This window comes from Elephantulus edwardii, unplaced genomic scaffold, assembly GCF_000299155.1.
Source record: "Elephantulus edwardii isolate Elephantulus edwardi_28Jun2011 unplaced genomic scaffold, EleEdw1.0 scaffold00280, whole genome shotgun sequence".
NCBI lineage: Eukaryota > Metazoa > Chordata > Mammalia > Macroscelidea > Macroscelididae > Elephantulus > Elephantulus edwardii.
The window spans coordinates 1,676,474-1,703,144 of NW_006400030.1; the positions used below are offsets into that span (position 1 = coordinate 1,676,474).

Genomic DNA, 26,671 nt, shown 5'->3' on the forward strand with positions numbered 1-26,671 from the left:
TGACACCGGCCAAGATGGTGTGGTGGCCACCAGGACCTGCTAGTCCTGTGTCATTCTCAGCATTAAGGTAGGACTGGTCCTGCATGGTCCCAGGTATAAAGCCCTCCATCCTCTCACTGGAGTCTGAAAGTCCACTGATATGATTATGAGCAGGGAGGCTTCCTGGGCAAAAGACCTGTGTAAGTCACACATGGCCCTTCTTTGGTCAAATGCTAAGCAGTAGCTGTCTGGAAATTCTTAACAATTTCTGAACAAGGGGGGCAATATTTCATTTTTAGACAACCTCACCAATAATGGTGACAATTTTAATTATGAGAATTTTAGAAGAAGCAAGACTACTGACACTTAATCACGAGTAAACAGGGGAGGTTGCCTATATGTCCTGGGGGAAATCAAAGCGCCGTGGATTTCCAATTTGAGGGCTGAAAATTACCTCAGAGACTTTCCCACTCACTTTTAACTGCAGGCACCTTTTCATCCCCCATTTTATAAAGGAGGAAATCGACATCTGAAAAATGAAGTAACTTTCCAAGGTCACTAAGCCAATCAGAAGCAGAGTTGGGCAAGAATTCAGACCTTTCACTCTGCTGCTAATAACACCAGAACCCCCATGGCTCAGACAAAAAAAGTATTTAGCAGTGATTTCTAAAAATATAATATAATACAGGAGAAGCTAGAGAGCATTATGCTGAGTGAACTGACTCAGGATCATAAGGACAAATATTGCATAAATCCATTTTGTAAAAACAGAAGGATAACTAGTAAGATGTGTGTGGATATCCAAAGAGGAAAGAGTAGGATGGGAGAGGGCAGAAAATCATGCAGAGTTTGATGGGTGGAGAAAGGGGGTGAAGGAATTTAGAAAGATCCATTGGGGATTTAAACAGATGGGGTAATAGTAGGCGTAGATCAATGGTGATAAATTTTATAAGACACAATGTATACGAATGATTATAAGTAATGTGAATGGGGAAAAAAACCAAAACAAAACAAACAGATTCATCCTAGAGAGGGTTAAACCAGGCTACTCCTTGGAGGCAAGGATTCTGGGGCTTCGTCTGACATACTTTGGACATGTTGTAAGGAGGGACAGGTCCTTGGAGAGGGACATCATGCTTGGGAGGGTGGAGGGACAGCGCAGGAGGGGAAGACCCTCTATGAGGTGGATTGATTCAGTGACTAGGGTAATTGGTATGGGTGTGTCAGAAGCAATGCGATTGGCACAGGATAGAGCAGGGTTTAGGGCTGTTGTACATAGGGTCGCTATGAGTCGCAAACGATTCGATGGCACATAACAACAACAACAATAAGACTTCAGTGCTGAGAATAGAGATGGTTTTGTTGATAGTTGTTATTAAGTCAGTTCCAGTTTATGATGACCCCATATGGGCAGATTAGACTTGTTCTATAGGGTTTTAAGTCTATCACTTCTCAGAAGCAGATATCCAGGCTTGTCATTCAAGGTACCCATGCATGGTTTCAAGCTTTTGGATAGTAGTTGTAGGCTGACCTCCTTGCTCTTCCCGGGAGCTCTGAAAAGTATGGGAAAATTATAGTCTTCTGGAAGTTTGTTTTTTTTTTTAATTTCATTAACAAAAGATCTCCATCATTCTTATAGTGAGCTAAGGATGTTTCTTTTCCAGGGAAGTATTAAGCTCTTTGGGGTTTACCAGACACTTGAGTGAAGAGCTCACAGAAGCAGAGCTTCTTGAAGAGGAAACAGACTCAGACAAATCAAACCCTTGATCAGTCATTGCTTGTTGTTATATGTTATGTACCATTGAGTCAATTCTGATCCATAGCTGACCCTCCAGCAGGTTTTCAGAGGCTGTAAATCACACAGGAGGAGATTGCCCATCTTTCTCTCTCAGAGTAGCTGATGGATTTAAACTATATGCTTTTGGGCTAGCAGTGCAATTACTTACTACCAAATCACTTTAGTTATATTAACAAAGAAATTACCCTAATGCTCTTCCCTGCATTCTCAAAGCAGAGCACACTGAAGGGAAAACCAGTTGAACGAGCTTCAAAAGGTTAACAAGACAAGTTCCTCTCTTCCTTCTTCCCTCTCCTTCCCTCACCACCTTCCTTGGGAGTTTGGAAATTCCAGAAGATACAGTCCACACACAAGGCATTGCCTCTTTCCTTTTAGGCTCCTGCAACTAATACTATTGAGTTAATCCTAATTTGTGGTGACCCATAAGTATCTGAGCAGAACAGAGCTTTAGAGGAGTTTCAATAGCTGCTTTTGGAAGGAGAATGACAGGCTTTTCTTCTGAGGCACCTATGGGTGGATTTGAATCTTTAACCTTTGTTAGTAGTTGACTGTTTTCAGCCATGTTTATTCTGATACCCACAAAGGTATCTGTTGTTGTTGTTGTTGTTAGGTGCTATCGAGTCAAGTACAACTCATAGAGACCCTATGAACAAAAGATCTGAACCCTGTTCTATCCTGCACCATCCTCACACTTCCTGACACATGGAGGCAGCTGCTGTGTCAATTCACCTGCTCAAGGGTCATCCTCTCCTTTGCCAACCATCTACTCTTCCCAACATGTTACCTTCTTTAAGGAATAGCTCCTTCTAGCAACATGCCCAAAGAATATAAGGTGAAGCCTCATCATCCCTGCCTCCAAAGAGCACCCTCTTCAAGACATATCTTTTCCTTCTCTTTGCCATCCATGGGATGTTCAGTGCTCTTCTTCAACACCATGGCTCAAAGGTGTCAATTCTTTTTCTGTCTCTTTATTAATTGTCCAGCTCTCAGATGCACAGCAAGAAATAGGAAAGACTATGGCCTGAATCAGAAGCACCTTACTCCTTAAACTGACACCATTACTCCTCAATAATTTGGAAAGGTCTCTAACTACAGATTTCCCCAGTGCAATGTGCTTCCTTATTTCCTGACTGCTGGTACTAAGGGTGTTAATTGTGGATGCAAGCAAGATGAAGCGGTTGACAGTTTCCATTTCCTCTCCATCCATCATGATGCTGCCTGTTGGTCCAGTGGTAATAATCTTTGTTTTCTTGATATTAAGATGCAATCCATACTGAAGACTGCATACCTTGATCTTCTGCAACAACTGCTTCAAATCCTACTTACTTTTAGCAAGCAAGGTTGTGTCATCTCCATAACACAGGTTATTGATGTGTCTCCCTTCTGATGTTAGATGGATCTTAGCTGAAAGCAGGGAATACCAGAAGAATGTCTATCTGTGTTTCATTGATTATGTAAAGGCGTTTGACTGTGTGGATCATAACAAACTGTGGCTGACTCTGAGAAGAATGGGAATCCCAGAACATTTAATCGTGCTAATGCAAAACCTGCTATTTCGCATCAGAGAGTTGGACAATGACCAGGGAGGATAGAAGGAGAATTGATGCCTTTGAGCTGTGGTGCTGGAGAAGAGTATTGAGAATACCATGAACTGATAGGAAAACAAACAGATTTGTCCTGGAAAGGGTTAAACCAGGTGGCTCCTTAGAGGCAAGGATTCTGAGGCTCCATCTAACATACTTTGGACATTATGTGAGGAGAGACCGGTCCTTAGAGAGGGACATCATGCTTGGGAGGGTGGAGGGACGGCGCAGGAGAGGAAGGCCCTCTATGAGGTGGATTGATTCAGTGACTGGGGTAATGGGGATGGGGGTGTCGGAGACAGTGCGATTGGCACAGGACAGAGCGGAGTTTAGGGCTGTTGTACATAGGGTCACTATGAGTCGCAGGCGACTCAACGGCACATAACAAACAAAAACCAAAAATGCGAAACCTATACTTGGACCAAGAGGCACTTGTCAGAACAGAACAAGGTAACACTGCATGGTTCAAAACTGGGAAGGGTGTACGCCAGGGATGTGTCCTGTCTCCATACCTTTTCAACCTGTATGCAGAGCAGATTATCCGAGAGGCTGGGCTCTATGAGGAGAAGTGTGATGTCAGGATTGGTGGAAGATCATCTGCGTTATGCAGATGATACAACCCTGCTTGCTGAAACTGAGGAGGACCTCATTCACTTGCTGCAGAGGGTCAAGGACTGTAGCCTTCAGTATGAACTGAGGCTCAATGTCAAGAAGACAAAGATTCTCACCACTGGACCAATTGGTAGCATCAGGATGGATGGCGAAGAGATTGATATTGTTCACAGCTTCAGTTTGCTAGGCTCCACGGTCAACACTCTTGGCACCAGCAGTCAGGAAATCAAAAAACGTATTGCGATGGGAAAGTCTGCTGTTAGGGACCTCTCTAAAGTACTCAAGAGCAACGATGTCTCTCTGGAGACTAAGGTGCGCCTGATACAGGCCATGGTCTTTGCAATCACTTGTTATGCATCAGAGAGTTGGACAATGACTAGGGAGGACAGAAGGAGAATTGATGCCTTTGAGCTGTGGTGCTGGAGAAGAGTATTGAATATACCATGGACTGCCAAGAAAACAAACAGATTCATCCTGGAGAGGGTTAAACCAAGCTACTCCTTGGAGGTAAGGATTCTGGGGCTTCATCTGACATACTTTGGGCATATTGCAAGGAGGGACAGGTCCTTGGAGAGGGACATCATGCTTGGGAGGGTGGAGGCCTGGCACAAGAGGGGAAGACCCTCTATGAGATGGATTGATTCAGTGACTGGGGTAATGGGGATGGGGGTGTCAGAGGCAGTGTGATTGGCACAGGATAGAGCAGGGTTTAGGGCTATTGTACATAGGGTCTCTATGAGTTGCAAATGACTTGATGGCACATAACAACAACAACAACCCTCCAATTCTGATGCTACACTCCGCTTCAGAGTCCAGCTTCTCGGATAATTTGCTCAGCATACAGATTGAACAGGTATGGAGAGAGAATACAAACCAAACACACTCCCTTCTCAATTTTAAACCATGAAATATTCCCCTGCTCTGTTCACACTATTGCCTCCTGGTCCAGGTATAGGTTCTGCATGAGCACAACTAAGTTTAGGTGCTGTCAAATCAGAACCCACTCATAGGTAAACCTGTAGTGAGTTCTCAGGGGCTGCAAATTTCATGAGAGGAGCTTGTCCATCTTTAACTCACAGGGTAGCTGCTGGATTCGAGTGTTGTACCTTTGCTTCAGTAGTGCAACTCCTCACCACTAGTCCACCAGAACTCTCTTATTCTAAGAGCTGAATTGCAACTGGCTGTTCCTTCACTCTAGCACTGTGCACAGCCATCCTGGAACACCTTGATCCTAATATTGCATGACTTCTAAATCTTCTAAGAAGTGTCACCCTTGTTATCATGTTTGATCTCCTCCCTCCACCTCCTGCTACATATTTTCTCCAACAGACATGGCCAAGACCAAGTTTACCTGAAGTGCTCTGCCGGGGCCACAGTGCCTTAAATACAACTCACGAAATCTAGAGGCCTTCTGATTGTGACCTCACAACCATGATGCCCATTATATTTATTCATTTCAACCTGAGAGTAGTACCTACATTGTCAGTTGTTGTTGAGACAACCCTGAATTGTGTCCTCATACACAAGAGGACAAAACATTTCCTGGTCCTGTACCATCTCTAGATAGATCTGATTGGGATTTCACTAATTTTTTTTTTTTAATTTTTAAACCAGGCCTTTCTTCCTAGTGTTCTTCCTGTCTGGAAACTCCACTGAAAGGTGTTTAGCTTCATCACAACATGTAATTCACTACTGACAGATGGTGGTGACTGCATATGAGAGGAGTTGGCCAAGAATAGAACACTTATCTCTGACATGGGAGGCAAGAATTTCACCTCTGAAAGACCAAAGCTTCCTTACATTTAAGCTACCACAGGGAAAACCTTGAGATGACCTTGTCTACCAAAGCTCTAGTTTTACTCAGACATGTGTTGTCAGAGAAGAGAGTTGACAGGAGACATGTCTAGTCACTCTTTTCTAGCCACTTGCTTCAACTTCCCTCAAAGCTACCAAAGTTAGAGAAAGTAGATATTAACAGATTTATGGTGAGGTGCCCATGATTTAAAGTCATACCAGTGTGCAGCAGAGAATCTGATCTCGTACTGTTTAAACCTGAACCTTTGCTCAAGATACCATTGTATCCATACACAACACTTAAAGCCTTGATATGAAGGTCTTATTAATAAAGCACATGGTTTTTAAGGAGTCAAATCCTGAACATCTTCACTTCAGGTTTGCAGAATAACTCACCACCAGGGAGCTGGATTTGAGGCTAGGTAGGGAAGAGTTTCAGCCTTCGTCTTCACACGTCTAGTGATGAAATATGTGTCCTCATTGTGTTTGCACATCAACACTTCATTTGTTTATGCAATAAACGTGAGGTCCTTGCTCCTTTGAGTCACTACCTTGGGGAGAGGAGCTAACCATGTTCAGGTAACATGTACAAAGTCTCATGGAAATGTCCACAGAGAAGACTCACTCCAATCCTAAGGTCAAGGACAGTATCTCAAGGCAAGCACAGATTATGTTCCATGGAATAAAGGATTGCATCAAGCTGCCTCCGAAAACAGTGAGGCCTAGAACTTTTCAATCACGTAGGATGAAAACCTTGCAAATAAATGTATTTGTGGGCATGCCACCTTGAGCACTACACATGCACTTATACCTCTCTCTCCTCAGCCTTCTTAAAAGCAGGTCTACAGGTCTATAGAGCACTTTCCCTCTTACCTCATTGATTTTCAGTCCAAGATGGCCTCAAAGAAAAGCCACACACAAGGGAACATATTCCAATGAGGCAGATGCAGAGGGCTGTAAGCAATCCCTAGACCCCATCAGTGCAGTGCAGAGTGGAAAAGCATTGGAATTTGCTTTGTGTTAACAGAGGTGACCTGGCAAACAAAGCAGCAGGGACTTGTAATCTGTAGGCACTTGAGGCTTGGAGGGGAGAAGAGCAGCACTGGGCTGTGGGTGCTAGGTGCACCCCTCCTCTCTCCCTACAAAGGCATGTATAGGAACAACATGATCTCCAATGATAGCTGAAACAGGGAGCTGGGCATGGGATCCAGTTTGACTAAGGAGGTGGGTAAGGGGAGATACCTAAGGGAGGGGAGGAAGACAGCATATGAATAAAAGAGAAGATGGGCCTCAAAAGGCCTGCAATAGTCATTCTGGCATTATCTGAAGAACAACAAGGACAGGCACTTCGCCTGGCTTTTATTATCTTAGCTCTTTGGCAGATGGGAGGCGGGGAGGGTATGTGGGAAAGGCAGACCTAGGAAGAGCAGACAGGGAGTGAAGCCAGCCTGGGTCTCTATTATGTCCCTTAGCAGAGAAGAACGTTTGAGACTTATGCCTTTTACTTGTTATAATCCCCTAGAAAGCAGGAGTCGGGGAGGGGGAATCCAGACCGAAGTAGCATCACATCTGACTCCTGGTCACCCTCTATGAGTTACTGGAGAACTGTGCTCCATGGTTTCCCAAAGGCTGAGTCAAGAGAACAGACATATAACAGAGCCTACAGAATTCGTGACCCTGGTTGACCAGAGAGTTTTTCTAAAATTATAAATACTTGAGCCTCATCTTAGACCTATCAATCCATCTCTGGAACAGTTTCTATAAAAGCTTTCCAAACAATTCCAGTGTGCAGTTCAGAAAACTTCAGGCCTGAAATCACTAAGCCTAGAAAATTTCAAGTTGACTAGATATTCTCTATATCTGGAAGATTTTCTATAGAGACTCCCTCTAACTTATGTTCAGACTGGGCATCCTCGAAGGTGGAGTCCAGGGAACTAGGTTTGCAGCTGTATTTCCACAAGACAAACAGTATTTACTTACTTTCATGTAACCCTCAAAGCAAACTCACTGTCAGAGTCAATTTCAACCCCAGGCAACCAAGCCTCTATCAGATTTTCAAAGTCATAAAACTTACCATAACCAGACTGGCCCATCTTTCTCCCACAGGGCAGCTGGCAGATTTAAACTGCTGACTTTTCATTAGTTAACGGCCCAAAATAAAATCTGATTTGTCCCAGATAATGAAATCACTGATGATAATTGTGTTTCAGTGCTTTAGATGTATTGTTATATTCTGTAAAACTAATGGAAAAATAAAGGTAATAACCAAGCACTTGTAACTATTTCCTGATATTTCTAATTTAAGTATATACCATCATCACAAGGAGCCTTGCTGGTACACTGGTTAAGAGCATCGCTACTAACCGAGAGCTCAGTTTTAATCCACTATCTTCTCCACAGAAGCAAGATGGAGCAGTCAGCTTCCATGAGACCAGTCTTCGAAACCCGACGGGGCCATTCTACTCTGCCCTAGAGGGTCGCTGTGAGTCGTAATCAACGTGCTAGCAATGGGTTGTTGTTTTTTAACACTATAATTTAATACTAGTGTATATAAATATATACTATAGCTAATGGTTCTTATAGTTTTACTTTGTTATCACTGCTGAGTACGGTCAAGTCAGAATCAACCCATAGCTGACTCGTCAGTGGGCTTTCAGAAGCAGTAAATCACATGGGAGGTGATAATCCATCTTTCGCCGGTGATTTTTGCTGGTGAATTAGAGCCATACACCTTTAGAATACTTAATTTTCCTAGAAGACAGTGAGATTAAGCGCTAGTCGCGCTAGTCTGACAGACACTTCAAGCAAAAAAGGTCAGGTTTGGGTCAGTCTTTCTGCCTCCATTCAGTTCTGTTACTGGGTGTTATCAAGTTGATTCCAACCCACAGTAACCACATGTGACACAGCAGAACTGCTCCAGGTTTCTTGGCTATCATCTTTATAGAAGCGGTTTGACAGGTCATTTCCCTTACAGAACCAACCAACAGAGTTCTTAACCACTGAGACACCAGGGTTTTCAGTGCCAGGCCTCAGCATTCATATCGCCCTACTAGGCAGGAAATGATCTGTGGATATTCAGCTAATGAGGCAATTAGGATTAATTTTTAAAGAACCTGACTATTACTCTCTTGAGAATTTTTTTTGTGAATCTCTTCCTTAGGAACTCTCTTTCCATGAAGTTGTGTGGAGAGGAGTTAAACATATTTTGAGCAGAGGGCCAGTCTCGTTGATACAGTCTAGTTCTTTTAAGTATTATCTGTAGTTACTAAGTTACATTCCAGAGAATTCAGAGAGAGAATTCTTTGTTTTTTAATTCAGGGCCGCAGGTTTTAAATAGATTAGAGTCCAGTCATAAGACTGTCTCCCTTCTTTTAGACTATTCTTCACCCCCACTTCCATATTTGTTCTCCACCAATTAATTATTGCAAATGAAAATCTAGAGCTTTGCAAATCAATACCAAAGGCATAATGTTAGCAAGTTCCCAACATCATGCCTGGGTAGAATGTGTTTATCAATTAGACCATTCCAGGCTAGAATCAGCTGGAAAAGGGTCAACACTTTCTGTAAAAATGCGGACAGTTAATTTCTTAACACTTGTGAGTTAAATACTTGTTAGTCTCTATTATAACTACTCTATTGTTGAAGCTTGAAAGCAGCCATAAAACCAGTACCTTCCAAGTCAATTCCAACTCATGGTGACCCAGGTTTGTCAGGGCAGAACGGCTCTCCATAAGATTGTCAATAGCTGATCTTTCAGATTAGATCACCTTTCTTCTGAAGTACTTGTGTGGGTTCAAACTGCAAAGCTTTCAGTTAGTAATTAAGTGGCTATATAGAAACATGTTTGGATATGGCTACATTCCAATAAATATTTATTTATTCAAAAGAGGTAGGCTGGAATTTATAGTTTCCTAACCATTGTTAGACCACAACATAGCTTCCAGAGTTTGAAGTGGCATCTAACTGATGAGAAATAATGAAAAGAGAATGACATTGTAAAAACTGATGGATTTAATGACAAATATTCCATACTGGTTGCTGAACAACAGAATCCTGTTCAAGGAACCATTATTAAATAAAACCTGAAAATAAGGCAGTTCTCACATACATAAGCACGCATTCACGCAAAACATATTACTTTTAAGATCATTAAATTAGTCACTATTTTAACAAAATGCTGTAAAATAACATTACAGTGAAACAAAATGTGCACAAACTTCAGAAACTCAGTTCAGATTGTCTTTGAACACAGGTTCCTAATTTGTACTTTTTCACATATGTACAGTCTCCTGATCTTGAAGAGACCACATGGCTCAAAAGGGTGAACTTCTCTTCTCCTTCCAACTCAAAGTTCAAGATTTGATTAAATCAGATGGCCTAGCTAGCCTGGTCCAGGCTTTGCTCAGCAAAGGGAGGCAGAGGAAGCCTGCCTTGGACCAAACTCCCCGGGAAACAAATAATACATCTGCTTTTACAATTACTGAAACCGTGGAAGGACTCTCCCAAACAGATGAACATTTTCTGAGTGAACCACAGTTAACCAGGTATGGTGAAGAAATACTATTATTTCAAAACCAGATTTCAGAAGCAGGCCTCCAAAATTATTTAACCCTTACATAATACAGATAAGTGCCCTGAAGAGTCATAAGAAAAATAGAATCACATTTTAAAAGCACCATAAGAGTGGTGTCTGAACTAGTTTCTTCTTATGAAGGATTGGCTCATAGAAGGGAAACTGAAGTAGTAGTTGACTTGTCTTGATAACAGGAAAATATGTGAGGTAAATAAAATTCAAAGATCTCCACTGCCGATTATTTTTACTTTATCTTCTCTCCATATGGCATTCATTCTCTAAGGCTACTGATGTGTAACCTATTTGATGCAGATGAGACTGTGCTATTGCATGTATGAACACTGGCAGTCGTAAACTGGGCAATCAAAAGATGATGAGATTTCACAGACACAAACTTGAGCAAACTTAAAACAGCTGGAGGAGGTAGATGTGCATGGGCGGGGGGGGGGGGGAATAACAGTATTACCTATAAATTGGCTGTATTATTTTAAGGTGAGTCTAATGACGTTTTTATTGAGACTACAAGAGTCAGAATAAATACTGAACTCTTTTGCTTGATTTATTCCAGGCTAAAAGAAAATAAAAAGAATTAGTGTCTATGTTTTGAACAGATACTTGCATTTGTGAATAACAATAAACTGACTTAAGAAGGCAAGATCTTAGACATTACACAAATCTAAAATTCTCAGGATTGCTTTCAAATGGCAAAAAAATCATGTTTTCTGACAATCCCCAAAATGTCTTTGCCAGAATGTAACGTGATCAAGTAACTGAGACCATAAAAACTTGAAAGTGGTAATAATGTTGAAACTTTTTAAAAATGTTAACTCTTCAAGTGTGTTTAACAGTTTGTGAAGATGCTTCCAAGAAAAAGTACAGGGTATCAAGTGCTAGTGAAGAAAGAAAGAGTGCTTTCCTCATCCTAACTTCTAAGGGCTAACCGAGGGGTGGGATTTTCAGCATAGACAACTGAAATCTATACAAGAGGACTCTATCTATAGCCCCTTCCTAGGAATAGATCATAGCATGGACACCCTAATTATGAGACAAAGACCAGCTTTGTCAACAAGGACATCTTTGGCCCTTCTAGACTAGCCTTAAGCTTTCCTATTAAGTATAAGAATTTTCAGTGTCATCAGATTATTATACAAAGAACAAGTAAGTCTTTCTAGCAGCCGAGCTGGAGAGCACAAAAAGTCAAACCACACCAATTCACACTGCTTCCAGCTGCTCTTCAGGACAACTTGAAGCACTCTTAGACCCAGACCTACCTTAAGACAGGGTTCATAATACTGCTTTACCTCACCATGAAGTGAGAAATAATTAACAATCATCAAAAAACATAAAGCACTTTACAAATATAAAAGTGCTATTTTGGCATTGCTTTTAACAATCAGGAAACATTCATTGCTTGTGCTATTTGGCAATTTTGCATTAATGCCTCTCCCTGACCATCCCCTCCCTGTATAAAGCCTTGAGCTTTCTACTGTGCCTCCACGTGCCAGAAAAGGAAATTCCTGCTCAAACATGATCCCACATTAATAGAGATGGAGCTGGGATTCTGGGTAGCTCTCCTGCTCCTATTACTAAAGCAGGGGAGAGGTTACCCACTATGCAAAACCGTAAGCAAATCAGACAAAGGAGTCTTACATCTCAATTCATGAACACTTTGCTTTCCTGAATCTCTCGCATATGGCCAGCAAAACTTTGAGCATGATGACTTTATGGCAGGTCTCTGGGACAACGATTAATGGTTGAGGTTCACTGGGAAAAACACAGTATAAATCAAGCCTGGAAAGGGGAAAGTCACACACGTAGTTGGGACTATTCCATTTCTCTGCATTTAAAAGGTCACAATTGAGACCTGAAGAAGATACTGTGCCTGGCATACTCCTGACACTAGGGGCAGGAGGCCAGTCTTCCCTGTAGACCATCCTGACCCAGCAAGAAGCAAAGGAATAAAGGAGATGGACTTGGACTCCCCAGGAGATCTCAGAACCAATAAAGAGTAAATTTCAGGACGCTCCCTTGAAATAAGGATATGTGGTTCCTCTCCCCAAGCTTCTCCCTGTATTTCTCAAAACAGCAACTGAGGCTGGATGAACCAAGGGAAGAACATGGAAAATGCATTTTCCTACATTACTGACACTCTAGCAGATATGGGGGCAGGGCAAATACTGGCTTTAACACCTGGTGGTGCTAGAGCAGAATTATTTATACCTGCTTTGCATTTGGCCCCATAATCTTATTTCCAACCACACCTCTCTCTACTCTTCTCCCTGCCTTCATATTCCACCTAACTCCTCTTCCTCAAAGTGCCTGGTCCCCAGTTCTTCATCCTTCCCGATAATGAATATTTGAGAAAGTCATCAATCTTAAGCACATCTCCTGAACATGTCTTAAGATAGTGACAATGCAGGCAAAATACAGCAAACTAAAAAAGTATTATCCAACCCTCCCCTTCAACACCCGGGAACACCAAGAAGCTCCCAGTACCTCTTGGCTCTCTCCCACTTTTCCCCACAAAGTCTGTCCCCAGGACATCAATTTTCCCACATACTGCCCCAAGGCGCTCTCTGAAGGCCAGACCCTAGCACAGGTGCAGCTTCTGATGCTGCGCTAGGTGCGTTTTGTAGCGGAAGGCCTTGCCACAGCCAGCGCACTTATGGGGCTTGTTTCCTGTGTGGATCCTGCGGTGGCGGATGAGGTGCGAGCTCTGGATGAAGCTCTTGCCGCACTCAATGCACGTGTAGGGCTTCTCACCCGTGTGCGTGCGCTGGTGCTGGGTGAGCGTGGAGAAGTCGCTGAAGCGTTTCTCACACTGCGCGCAACGGAAGGGCTTCTCGCCCGTGTGCACGCGCAGGTGGTTCACTAAGTGCGAGTTGCGGCCGAAGCCCTTGCCACATTCCCGGCACACATAGGGCCGCTCGCCCGAGTGCGTGCGCTTGTGCGTGAAGAGGTGCGAGCTCACGCTGAAGGTCTCGCCGCACTCGGAGCACATGTAGGGCTTCTCGCCCGTGTGAACGCGCTGGTGCTTCACTAGGTCCGAGCGCCAGCTGAAGCGCTTGCCGCACTCGCCGCAGCCGTGAGGCTTCTCGCCCGTGTGTATGCGCTGGTGGTTAGCCAGGTGCGAGCGGCGTACGAAGCCCTTCCCGCACTCGCCGCAGGCGAAGGGACGCAGCGCCGCCGCCCCCGCGCCGCTGGCCGCCGCGTGCGCCCGCCGGTGGCTCAGCAGGTGCGAGCTGAGGCTGAAGGCCTCCCCGCACTCGGGGCAGGGGTAGGGCTTCTCGCCCGTGTGCAGGCGCCGGTGCTTGAGCAGGTCGGCGCGCCAGCTGAAGCTCTTGCCGCAGTCGGCGCACAGGTTGGGCCGCTCGCCGCTGTGCAAGCGCAGATGGTTGGTGAGGTAAGTGTTGCGGCTGAAGCCCTTGCCGCACTCGCCGCAGCGGAAGGGCTTCTCGCTCGGGGGCCGGGCCAGCGCGGGCCCCGCCCCGAAGCCCCCTGCCACGCCCACCATTCCCACCACCGCCTCGCACTCGCCTCTCAAGTCGAAGGGCTCCAGTCCCGCCACTGCGGCCGCCTCGGCCAGGCTGTGGATGCGCTGGTGCTGCAGGAAGGCCGTGCCAGGGCTGAAGCTCTCCCCACAGTCGGGGCAGATGGTGGGCGCGTCCATGATGCTGGCCACCAGGCTGTCGAACTCCCCGAGGTCCACGGACACAGGGTGGTGGAGCCGGCGGAAGCGGCGATGGGCCGCCTTGTCGCTCCTTTGCCGACTCCCCAGAGAGAGCTGCCTCCGCCAGGGAAGCACTGCTGGAGGTGGTTGTGCCTCTTCTTCCTCCAGCCGGTTCTCTCCAGCACTCTCCTCCTCCTCTTCATCTTCCTCTTCCTCTTCCTGGGGGCTCCTTGATATGCTGTCAGACTCAGATAGTGCTGGGAACATGGCCAGCTCTGCTACGCCAGTGTGGTCTTCCTCGCGGAGAGCAGTCCCCTCTTCCTCACTCAGCAGCCCCTCTGCAGTGGAAGAGACAGCAGTGGGAGATGACTATATTGGGCGGCTAAACCCTCAATAAGAAGTAGGCCTAGGAGTAACCCCAACTTTTGGACATTCTCTACCCCTCCCAGAGGTTCCTGCCATTGCAGCCCATCCTGGTATGGCCTAAGCGTTCACAAGGTCTGGGAAAGCTTCCTCACCAGCCCTAAATCTCTTCTGTGCTTGCTCCCAACCCCTACATCCCAGGGATCCCCAGCAGAGCCCCTCAGAAGGTCAGACTGGCCATCTGTGTAGAAAAGTGAATGTAAAGTCTGGGTCACGTTCAGAGAAGAGACAGATTTGGCCACTTCAAGAGTTATCAGTGCCTTTGAAGACTCTGGCCTCAAATAAAGCAAGAGTATTTCAGCCACCCTCAATATAATTAGGCCCTAGACTGGTTTTTAAGTAGGTAGGTCGGTGTAAGGAGGGACAGGCCCTTGGAGAGGGACGGCACAAGAAGGGAAGACTCTCTATGAGGTGGATTCATTCAGTGACTGGGGAAATAGGGATGGGTGTGTCAGAGGCAGTGTGATTGGCACAGGATCGAGTAGGATTTAGGGATGCTGTACATAGGATCGCTATGAGTTGCAAGTGACTTGACAGCACATAACAACAACAACAGGTCAGTGTATAATACCTTAGTGATCAGTACAATGTGTGTTGGTTTGCTAGCCAAAAAGCCTCTGTTTGGAATCTACCAGGCGCCACACCCAGAGAAAGATGAGGCACTCTGTTCCCTTGTATGGTGCACAGGCTCAGAAACCCTATGGGGCAGTTCTGCTAAGTTTTACAGGGCCACTCTGAGTCAGAATCAACTCAGTGGGAGTGGGTAAGTGGTAAATAAAGGAGCCCTGGTGGCACGGTGATTTAAGTACTTGGCTGCTAATTAAATGCTTGGTCCAAGGTTCAGATGTTGCTTAGAGGGTCCAACATGTAGCTCAACCCTTGTGTACTGTCAGGTTGCTATCAGAATCACCTCCATGGTAGTGTGTTTGGCTTGGTCCAAAGTTAATGCTTCCATGCAGCCAACAATCCTATACGCTCCCTATAGCTGGGCTGAGTAATTTCCATTCAGGGCAACTTTCCATTGGTTTCTGAGGCTCTAAAGCTTTAGGAGGAGATATCTCTCTCCTGCACAGCGACTGGTGTAGTCAAACTGCCAACCTTTCAGGAAGCAGCCCTCAGAGGTCTGAAGGAGCTCCAGTGGCCTAAACTGTAGGAGGTTGTGCTGCTAAGCCAAAGACTGTCTCCCTAGTGTTTCAGATACACCAGGCACTCTGCAGGAGAAAGATGGGCAGTCTTCACTTTTCCAGTTTACAGCCCCAGAAACCCCTTGGAGGGTCAGCTATACATCATGCCATGAGGGCTCCTTAACAACCTTATCCAGTAGGTTCTAATACCACCTCTGCTTCTTCCTTTAAAGTGCTGTTATGAATGTTAACTACATGGCCCCATTCTGTGCACTGTCACATGCTATGACTATGAATTACCTCTTCACCCAGGCTTACCATCTTCACAGCCCACCTCATACTTGGCTAAAGCAAAGGGCCTTCCTCAAATCTAACTCAGATTCATTGTATCAAGTCAAATCAACTCATAACTGACCCTCCCATGGGTTGCTGAGGCTGTAAGTCGCCCAAGAAGAGATTGCCCATCTTTCTCCTGAAAAGTAACTGATGAATTTGAACTACCAGGCAGGCTTAGCCTTTGTATTAGCAACAGAGGTCCCTACATAGAGTAGGTCACCAGGGTACCTTCAAACCTAACTAGAAGGACCAAGCCAGTAAAGAATTCTCTAGAATGACTCCACAAAGAATACAGCTCTGTGTCACACTAGTGGAGCCAGAAATAAATGTAAGTGAGCAGCTCCCAAGAAGACCCCAGCTTTCTTCTCACCTGTGCAGATGTTGGAAACCACTGTTTTCTCTTCTGAGACCTCTTGGAGACCTCCATCCTCTGAGTTGGAGCTCATCTGTTTCTCTAGGTGGTTCTCTTTCTCATCTGTGTCCTCTGTTCCTCTCTCTTCTGAGTCACCTTCCCTGTCCTCGAAGTTTTCAAAATCAGAGCCCATCCCTCTGTCCTCCAAGTCCTGAGGTGCACACACACCCTGCTTATCTTCTTGTTCCATCCGGGAAGACCAGGGATCCCTGCTCCAGACAAAACACACATACAGAGAAAGGTCACAGTCTGGCAGTGACTGCCATGAAAGTCAGTGGAACAGTCCAAAAATAATGTATAGAGTTCCAAACGTCAGATGGCCGATATCAGCTCCAACTCCCATTTTAGGGTAAACAGAATGAAGAAAGAAGGCTGCGTTCAGTGGCGGAGGAATGTTCTGTTCTGCCACATGTCACAGCTCAACTAGACAACTAGGTCTGTTTCTGTGATGTGAGTGCCCATTTACGTGTTTCTGAACTTTCACAGTAGGGTATTTCTGCTATATAGCTGAGAAAACTTAGAGCACAAAAAGACACTATCAGTAGCCTACAGATGCATAACTTCAAAGCAGCAGGCCTCGGTTTTGAGTGCCACCAAGTCAGTTCTGACGTGTAGTGAAGAGAATGTGCCCATAGGGTTTCCTAGGCTAAAACCTTTACAGAAACAGATCACTAAGTTTATCTCCTGTGGAGTATATCTGAGAGGGTTTGAACCACCAACCTTTTCATTAGCAGCTCAGGACTTAATCATGTCACCAAAAGCATTCCATTTAAACAGTTGAAAATGCAGTCAAGACTATTCCAACTCATAGTCACTCTAGCCCCTTGTGGTAAGGAGCTGTGCTGCCAACCCAGAGGCATGCTGTTCAAATCCACCAGCTGTTCTGAAGGAGAGATGGGCAATTCCCTCCTGTACAATTTACTGCCTCTAAAAACCCACCACAGGGTCAGCCATAGGCTGTTTCTGAGTCAACAGTACATAACAATATTGATGGAAGCTGACAGGCCCCATCTTTTTCCCACAGAGCAGCTGGTGAGTTGAACAACTAACCTTTCAGTCAGCAGAACATCGAGCCTCCATACCACCAGGGCTCCTAGTCATTGCTCCTGTTGTTGTTAGGTGCCGTCAAGTTGAGGAGGATTTATAGCAACCCTATGAACAACCAACCTGAACCCTGCCCTGCACCACCCTCCCCCGAACCAAGTCTACTTCCATCAAGTCAGTTCTGACTCATGGTGACCCTTCAGTAATTCTCAGGGAGGTAAATTGTCACAGGAGTACACTTTTCTGCAGTGGAACCTCATCTTTCTGTATAGGAGCAGCTGTTGGATTTAAACCTGTGACTTTTTGGTTAGCAGCCTACCTCACTGATACATTAGTATCATGGCTCCTTGTCAGAAACACAAAGGGAGTAAAATGAAATAGCATTGCCACAGAACCCAAAGCTTCCTTTACTCTTACTACAGCTTGCCCTCCTCACAGGATTCCTTTAAGGAATAGTTAAGTGTGCATATAAGGAGCCAGAGGAAGAGTATGTTCAAGAATCAGTAACAGAAGCCTTAAGTACCTTAGATTCTGATATAACCCAAAGTTACTATTAGAAGCATCAACCTTGCTTTTCTGCTTTTCAGGCAACTATGAGTCAAGCTTTAATAGATATACTGAGGGCAGGAAGAAGAGGTGCAGGGACCTGTTTCATATAATGCTTATTCCTTATTGCTAACAATTACAGGTTGCTCAGCTCCACAAACAACACTCTTGGCACCAGCAGTCAGGAAATCAATAGACAAATTGCACTGGGAAAACCTGCTAACAGGGACCTCTCCAGAGTACTCAGAAGCAATGACGTCAGTCTGGAGACTAAAGTGCCTCTGATCCAGTCCATGATCTTTGCAGTTAATTGCTATGAATCAGAGAGCAGGACAGTGACTAAGGATGACAGAAGAATAGATGGCTTTGAGCTGTGGTGTTGGAGGAGAGTCTTGAACATACCATGGACTGCCAAGAAAACAAATAGGTCTGTTTTAGAGAGGGTGAAACCAAGTTTCTCCTTGGAGGCTAGGATTTTGAAGCACTCTCTCACATACTCTGGGCACATGGCCAGGAGGGACTGATCCCTGGAGAAGGACATTATGCTCAGAAGGGTAGGGGGACACCATAGAAGAGGAAGACCCTGGATGAGATGGATTTATACAGTTATGAAGGCAATAGGGGTAGGTGTGTTGGAGTCAGTGAGACTGGCTCAGGACATAGCAGGCTTCAGAGCTGTTGTACACAGGGTCACTATGAGTTGCAGGCGACTCGATGGCACACAGGTGTCATCAACCTAAGAAATCATAGCAACCCTATGAACAACAGATCTGAACCCTGCCCTCTCCTGCATCATCCTCCCAACCTCTGATATCCTCCAGCCCATTATTACAGTCACGGTGTCAGTCCATCTTGTACAAGTCCATCTGTCCAAGGAAGGCACCGCATGTATCAAGCACAATCAGAAAATACCAGCATGTGAATTGGTGGGAGGAGGGGAATGATACCAGATTCCCAAACCTATTACAGAAGTCAGGTATATATTTCAGATTTAAATGGCCCTCGGCCAAGGCTGAGCCACTTGAGCCCAAAATAATTTCATTGTGCCCTCCATTGCTCCTATAATTTAACTCAAGGCAAGAAAGCAGTTTCTAGGATCTTGAACTTCGAAGAAGCCCACTCTTTTTTTTTTTTTTTGTCTTTGTAGTCCCCAGAAGGACTTGCAAGAATATGGCTGAACCACTGTCACAGTGTCCCTTCCTTGGGTGGAAGTCAATGGCAGCAGCTATTCGCTCAGGCTGGGACAGCATCACTAGACAGCTCAAGGCAAGTCAATTAACCTCTCATTGTTTCAGCATCTTCCTCAGTATAAAGAGCGTGATGCTTCTTAACGCACAGAGAGAGTGGAGGAAACTAATTAAGAAACACTTTGGAAAATAGCACTGAGAGTTGCTGGTACTTTGAATTTTACAAGCATGGAAGACATCATTATTCCTTGATAAGTCTTGATGCCATCCCAGCAACAGACTGCTGTAATTCTGGCAGGCCAATGGCCTGAAAGAGCATGACATATCCTTTCTCAGGGATAATGAAATGCTCTCCAGAATAGAATGGGGAAAAAAATCAAGCCTTTTCTTTTAATAGGAAAATGGCTGGATCTAAAATTGGTTCACCAACAGTGCCCAGGGATACAGCTGAGTTCCTGTAGAATGAATGTACACAATTGAAAACTCCCAGTTTCAGAACCTTGGGTTTGCTTGTCCATCAACCCTCTCACCCATCATTGAGGTAACTATGATTCACAGCAACCCTGCAGAACAGAGCAGAACTGGTCTGGAGGGTTTCCAAGGCGGTAAATCTTTAGCAAGCAGACTGCCTTATCTTTCTCCCACAGAGCATCAGTGTTCTAACCCCTGGCCGTCTGAGTTAGCAGCTGAAGCTTATTATGTTAGACTGTAGGAGGAAATAGTAGAGCCATAACTCTTTTTAGGAGGTATGGACCACAAGAGTTAATTGACCCCTATCATTCTTTTGCTTCCTGGACCTCAACCTCAAAGTATATCCCTTGAGTCTGCAGGAGTCACACCGTAGGTGTAGAGGGAAGACAGGAGGAGTTTGCAAACAAATAATCTACAGGTTTTCGTAGTGGCTAAAAGCAGAAGAGAAGGACTAATTAAAAGAATTTTACATCAATAAAAGAATCAGAAGTTTGGCAGTCCATGAGATATTCAGTACTCTTCTTCAGCACAATTCAAAGGCATCAATTCTTTTGTCATCCTTATTCATTGTCCAGCTCTTTGATGAATAGCAGGTAACTGGTAAGATCATGGTCTGAACCAGGTACTCCTCAGTCTTCAATCTAACATCATTGCTCTTCATCATTTTGGAGAGGTTCCCAGAAACAGATTTGCCTACTGCAGTATGTCTCCTGATTTCTGGTACCAAGACTGTTGATTATTGATCCAGGACTCTATGGCACAAGGTAAAATGGCCTCATAGGGTTTCCAAGACTGTAATCTTTAGAGAAGTAGATTGCCACATCTTTCTCCCACAGAGCAGCTGGTTGGTCTGAGCCACAGTCAGGTGTTTTGACCACTGCACCACCGGGGCTTCTTAACATACTTCTTATTATTAGATGTTAATGAGTTGAATAGAACTCATAATGACAGATCTGAACCTTCTCTATCTTGCATCATCCTCATAAACTCTGATATGCTCAAGTCCACTGTTCCAGGCACTATGTCAGTCCATCTCATAAAGGGTCATCCTTCTCCGAGGGTAATCCTCTTTCTCTGATCCTTCCGTGCATGGCATGATGACTTCTTCTAAGGACTGGCTGCTCCTGACAACACGCCCAGAGAATGTGAGATAAAGTTTCAATATCCTTGCCTAGAAGGAACATCTCAGTTGTAATTCTACCAGACAGACTTGGATGTTCTTTTAACATGCATACATTAGCACAGATAGTTACACATCAAGAAATATAGAGAGAAAAGCCATTGTTTGTTAAAATGCCAACATTCAGATATCTCTGGGCTGCTTCTGGGGGCCTCACATTTATTAATGAGTTTAATCTTAACAACCCAATGAGGTGGGTAAGTACTTGAAACTTTACCATGAAAAAACAGCACAGAGAAGTCATACCAATTAAAAGGCACAGAGCAGGGCTCCCAAGACCCTGGAGTCTATCTCTGGAGCCTGGGCCCACATTATTAGACAAAACTCTATGTTAGTCCCTTATGCTGTGTCTTCTGGGAAGACTTCCTTTTAATGTATATCTCTATTTTCTCAAAACCCCATATTTTTATTAAAACAAAACAACTAGCTTTCATAACAGTCCACAAAGACAGTGTTCTGTATTCTACTTAGTTGAGTAGAGACTAGAGTCTATAGCTTTTTGAGCAGCCATCTGAGGGGCAACTATTGGTTTGTCCTGGTCTGGGACAAAGAAGAAGGAAGAAAAGCAAAGATAAATAAAAGGATGTAAGTCTAAGGACTAATGGGCCACATGAGCCTCACCTTCAACAACGCAGAGATCAAAAGAATGAGACGATACCTGGCTGCCATTGCTGGTGAGCAAGACACTGGTGAAGGACCCAAAACCACAGTTCTAAGACACCCTTCAAACCTGGAACTTGCCCTCATGGCTCACTTTTCAGCCAAACAATAATTGAGTCTATAAAGTGACCAGTAAGACCAGAGACACACTCAGTCCTTAGAATAACCAACTATATGAGTTCCACAGAGTATTATTTACCCAAGGATAAAGCCCAGAAGGAAGCAATGAGTTTAAGAGAAGGATCACTAAAAATTAAGATCACAGGCAGGGAGTGAGAAGAGTGTGAGATTGCATTGTGGGCACTGTAATTAATGTTGTAAAGCAAAGCATGTAGAAATAGTTGAATGGGAAACCAATTTTTTTTGGAAGCTTTCATTCAAGTCACACCCAAAACATGCCAGCTTTTTAATGTACTGAAGTATATTAAAGTATATCTGATTCTTTTTAAAGCAATAGAAAGAAGACAAGAACAGAAATTATGATGACCTCCATCTCACTCACTGTCATCGAGTTGGAACCAACTCATAATTGATCCCCTAGTGGGTTTTCAGAGGCTGCAAATCACTCTGGAAGAAACTGCCCATCTGTCTATAAAGTCATTAGAGAATTCGAACTGCCAAAGAGGAACCCCCTTTGGGTTAACAGTACAACTCCCTACCCACTAGACCACCAGAGCTTCCACTACCTAAATCTTACTCACTCACTTATTGTCAAAACTGACTCATAGCTGAACCTCCAGAGGGTTTTCAAAGGCTATGAATCACACAGGAGGAGACTGCCTATCTTTCTCCCACAAAATAGCTGATGGATTAGAACTGGCAGCACAGTTCCTTACCCACTAGGCCACCAAAGCTCCCAATCTTAATCTAGAAAACTTACATTTTCAGAAACATTATCTAGACACTGTGATATAACTGGGGTCAGTCAATAGAACCCAGGCATGCTTTGTTCTAACTTCATTTCCATTTGTTCTCAAAATAAAAATTAGCAACATGTTATATACTAGACAAGGCCATGGTTGGATACTGAGGAGGGTATAAGTCAGTGTGACAATTCTGTGGCCAGCCTAACCAAGGTCTAGCTGTTCTGCTTTTTATCAGTTCTGATACCTTCTGCAAGTTCCCTAACCCTGTTGACCCCCACATTCTTGTAGCTGTAACTGTTATGAAACCCAAGCCAACTTCTTACTTTAAAAAAATTCTGCACACATACCCCCACTCCAAAATTGGAGTTAAGTTAGTAGCTTAATCCTATTATTCAAGAATGGCCCTTTGGCCTTGTAGGCAAGGCTGTTAGCCCCTTGCCCTGAGCTGTTAACAACTCTGTTAATGAACAGCCCATCACAAGGACCAGGGAGGGCAGGTTGCTGAGTTGCTGGAATGAGTGGAAAAGCTTAGTTCCATAGTGGTTTGTAGTTGCTGATAACCAATCCTGTATACAGGTCAAAAGAGGAATGGGATGTGGGAGTATACATCAACAAACTCTGACTGACAGGGGGCTCTCCTCCCTCCAGCCAGATGGGAAAGGGACTTCAAGGGGTGGGGGTGGAGGCAACATGAAAGTAATAGTGAGGCTAATCAGGAAGCCAGGATGTATTCCAAGTCTAGCTCTATCACTGAGAGGGAGAAAGCACAGTGGGCAGTGGTGGGCGAGAACCTGATATTTTGCCAGCATAGCCACTATGCTGTGTGGTTTTGGGTAAGTCTTTAGCCATCTCTGGGCCTCTGGCCAATGAAGAGGTTGAGACTGTATATGTCTAAGATTTGCTTAGCTCTCGTCCCATGGTGTGTATGCACACAGGCGAGTTCCTTCAGGGAGACATCATGGTCAGCTGCACTAGACATTTTCCACTCCAGCTTGTTTTCACAGCCTATAAAATAAGTTGGTGACTTTTACGCCACTCCAGTTTCCACCACCACCACCAATCTCTAGGATACAGATCTTGGGCGGCTTCTACCAAAATGGCTCGAATAACACTTTCCAGGACTTGTAATATTTTCATATTCTTTCCATCCCATATCTCCAACTTTAAAAACAACAACAACAACAAAAAAAAACCAACAACAAAAAAAACTAACCCCAAGTTTATTCTATAAAATCACTAGGAAGATGCTCAAATGTTTGCTAAACAACCTTGGCCTAGTTTGAAGGACTAATCAGATCATTCTGGAGACATTACGATCTCTTCTTTAGTGTTCCTAGGGTTTTCAAACGCCTGCATTTAGGAAGTAGATGGCCCATCCTGCTTCCTAGTCTGTCTTAATCAGGGAGCGTCACCAAAACCTGTCCACCATGGAGAAACCCTTAGGGCCTTTGACACACCAGTGGCACAGATTTCAGTATCACAGCAACCCCAAGTTATCTCAGTACAGCAAACTGACAGACAAAAGCTGTACCTCTTACTATCTAGTACCACAGTACTATCTAGTGGAGGTGAATGTACTAAAGCATCTGGGGGAGGGCAGAACAAATGAGTTGAGGAAGAAGTAAAGCAGTAGCCGAGTGAGCACTGGAAGTTAACCTGTTTATTGACACATTCCTCCAGTGACCACGACTAAGGTCACCTCTGGAATCTATTTTCAACTGCAAGGGCCCTATTGTGATCTGGTTTTACCCAAATTTCCTGTGAATGGGGTGGGCAAATTTACACACACTTCTCCACTTCCAGGATTTTACAGGGAGAGCGAGCTTCTGAAGCCAGAAATGATAGCAAATATCCAGCTTACCTCTAATAGGCAAAACAATCTCAGCTACCTGCCTTTCTCAGGGCTGGCCCTTTGCACAAGGACCCCATGCTGTCATGCCACCATCTGGCCTGAAGGGGTGAGGGTGAGCAGATCAAAGCCCCCTGCAGTCAAAGTATTACATTTGCAATTTAAGGAGTCCTTGACTGATAGAGATGGCAAAGCACTTGTTTACCACTCAAAAGGGTGGTTCTAACCTCCCCAGAGGTGCCTTGAAAGAGGGGCAGGGTGATAATCTTAGCTCAGTTCTACTTGCACGCATGGGACTGCCATGTGCCAGAATCTACTTAAGGCAATGAAGAACAGTTTGCAACTTAAACTGCACTTTTGCAGAGACCTCAGTAACTGAGGTAATGCTGTTAACCCTGTTTTCTCATTAAAGAAAACAGAGGCTCAGCAAATTTAAATTCCAGGTGACATATCTCCTAGGTCAAGAGTTAAGATTCAAATCTTTGTCTCAGCTCCAAGCCCTCATGTTTTCCACTGTGTTCTTCATGAAAGAAAGGGACACTAGACCTGTCCAGAAAGGTGCCTCGAGACACCACCCCCCCAGTAGCACCAAGTTGAACACATACATATCCCTGAGCTGTGACATGAGACATCTGATCTCTGCCACCACCTCCTGGGGTACTCACAATGCCCCCAGTGTGGTGAGTGTGGGAGTCATGTGCCATGGTCACTGCCAGGTGGCCAGGAGCCAGGCCAGCAGAGCTGTCATGTCGGGAAGGAAGTCGCTGGGCAGACAGCCAGGAGTGGCTCCCACTCAGCCTCCTCCAGACTCCAGCTCCTTTCCTGTCTCCTCCTCATCTCTTGGGTTCCTTCCTTACCTCCTCGGCGCTGAGACGCCAGGCCAGGGCGGGCTTGGGCTCGGGCTCCCCTCCTCCTCCAGTAGCTTCCTCTCCTCACTTCCCACGGCCCCCTATGCACCCACTCTCCCAAGGGAAAGTGTCCATATGCTATGGAGTCCAGGCAGAGAGGCCAAACTGGGCAGAATGTTGGGAAAAGAATTTTAAGTCTGCAGTTCAAAGGCTGAACTCTTAACCATAACCAGTCTAATCAGGGATTTCAGGGGGTTAATAATTTGTCAGTCTTCAACACCAACAGAGTCAATGGTCAACTAGCCTCTCGGGATAGGGCCCTCAGGGTCCTGAACCTTCCTGAGTGAGCTTGTGATCAGGGAGAACCCCAAAGGGCAAAAAAGAGCATATGTGCAGAATGTATTTCCAGTGAGCTTGGAAAACCCCCTTCAAGGATTGTGTCCATATCGAAAGGCTGGAAACAGACTTTTCCTCTCCCTTGACTTCTCTAGCCCCAGCCCTACGCCGTCCTAACCAACATGTCAGCTGTCTAAATGGCAGGCTGCTGCATGAGGCAAATATTCACTTCAGAAAGGGATAGCTATAAAAGACTATACTGTGGCTGAGTACCGACCACTTTGCAGACAGGAGAAGTCAAAATTACAGTTTCCTCCCTGTGGTTATTGCTTTCTTTTTTAAACCTGAAAAGGGAAACCCAAGTTGAAAAGAGAAGGCTCAGAACCCCAGCAATAAGAGAAATCCACGTAAAAATCCACTGGTCAAAGCCTATGTGAGACTTCTTCCAATCTCTGTGGTCAAGAATAGCACCAATGCCCTTGGGGGCAGGCATTTCCTGCCTCACTGGTTGTGCTGAGGGCCCTCAGTTTGGCCTGATAGCCTCAGTTTGTCACAGCTCAACTCCTCTTACACAAAATAAGAATCATTGCAATCCAGAGGCAGATCCTAAGGGCCCTTAAAGTTAGGTCACATGCCTGCAGATGAGAAGGCACAGAAGCTAAAGGTCTTCATGCAGGCATTTCCTCAGCCATATTCTATGTTTAGCTGACTAGACTATTCCACCTGATATACTGGGAATACTTCTGTTCATAATTTTCTTCCCTACCACCTTTATGGAGTCTCTGGGTTAAGCCCTTGACTACTAACAAAAACTTGACGGTCTGTGTCCATCTGAGGTGCCTCTGAAGAAAATCTTGGTGATCTGCATCACAAAATCACCGCCCTGAGTGTAAAATGGTGCAACCCCTGTGGAAAGCAGTATGGCGCTTTCTCAAAAAGTTGCAAATAGAGATACCATTTGACCCAGCAATTCCACTACTGGGAATATACCCTGAAGAGACCATAGCTGACATCCAAGCAGATATATGCACACCCATGTTTATTGCAGCTTTGTTCACAATAGCAAGGAGTTGGAAACAACCTAAGTGCCCATCAACAAACGAATGGCTAGAGAAGCTGTGGTATATTCGCACAATGGAATACTATGCTGCATTAAAAAACAAGGAACTCATGCAATATTATTCAAAATGGTTGACTCTGGAGAACATTATGCTGAGTGAAATATCCCAGTCACAAAAGGACAAATATTACATGATGCCACTGTTGTAGAATGGGACTGTCCTTGGGGTTGGAGAGAGACTGAGTAAGATGGGTTCAATAATGTATACTGCACTGAAACAGAGGAGGGAGAGAAACGTTTAAAAGAGAGATATAACTGG

At 44.8% G+C, this 26,671-nt stretch overlaps 1 protein-coding gene across 1 annotated transcript; it reads right to left on the reverse strand.

Moving 5' to 3' along the window:
- Positions 1 to 12,930: 12,930 nt before the first annotated feature.
- ZNF697 (zinc finger protein 697) lies at positions 12,931 to 16,495 on the reverse strand. Its single transcript, XM_006900318.1, has 2 exons — positions 16,264 to 16,495; positions 12,931 to 14,348 (listed from the first exon to the last, which is right to left on the reverse strand). The coding sequence occupies exons 1-2, from the start codon at positions 16,493 to 16,495 to the stop codon at positions 12,931 to 12,933; spliced, it is 1,650 nt and encodes a 549-aa protein (XP_006900380.1).
- Positions 16,496 to 26,671: the final 10,176 nt, after the last annotated feature.

What these genes read in the sequence shown, in the direction of transcription:
- ZNF697 (XM_006900318.1), bottom strand. Translation starts at nt 16,495, where the DNA reads ATGGAACAAGAAGATAAGCAGGGTGTGTGTGCACCTCAGGACTTGGAG. An exon ending in GGTTTCCAACATCTGCACAG is followed by an intron (nt 14,349 to 16,263) that starts GTGAGAAGAAAG and finishes CTTCCACTGCAG; the next exon opens with AGGGGCTGCTGAGTGAGGAA.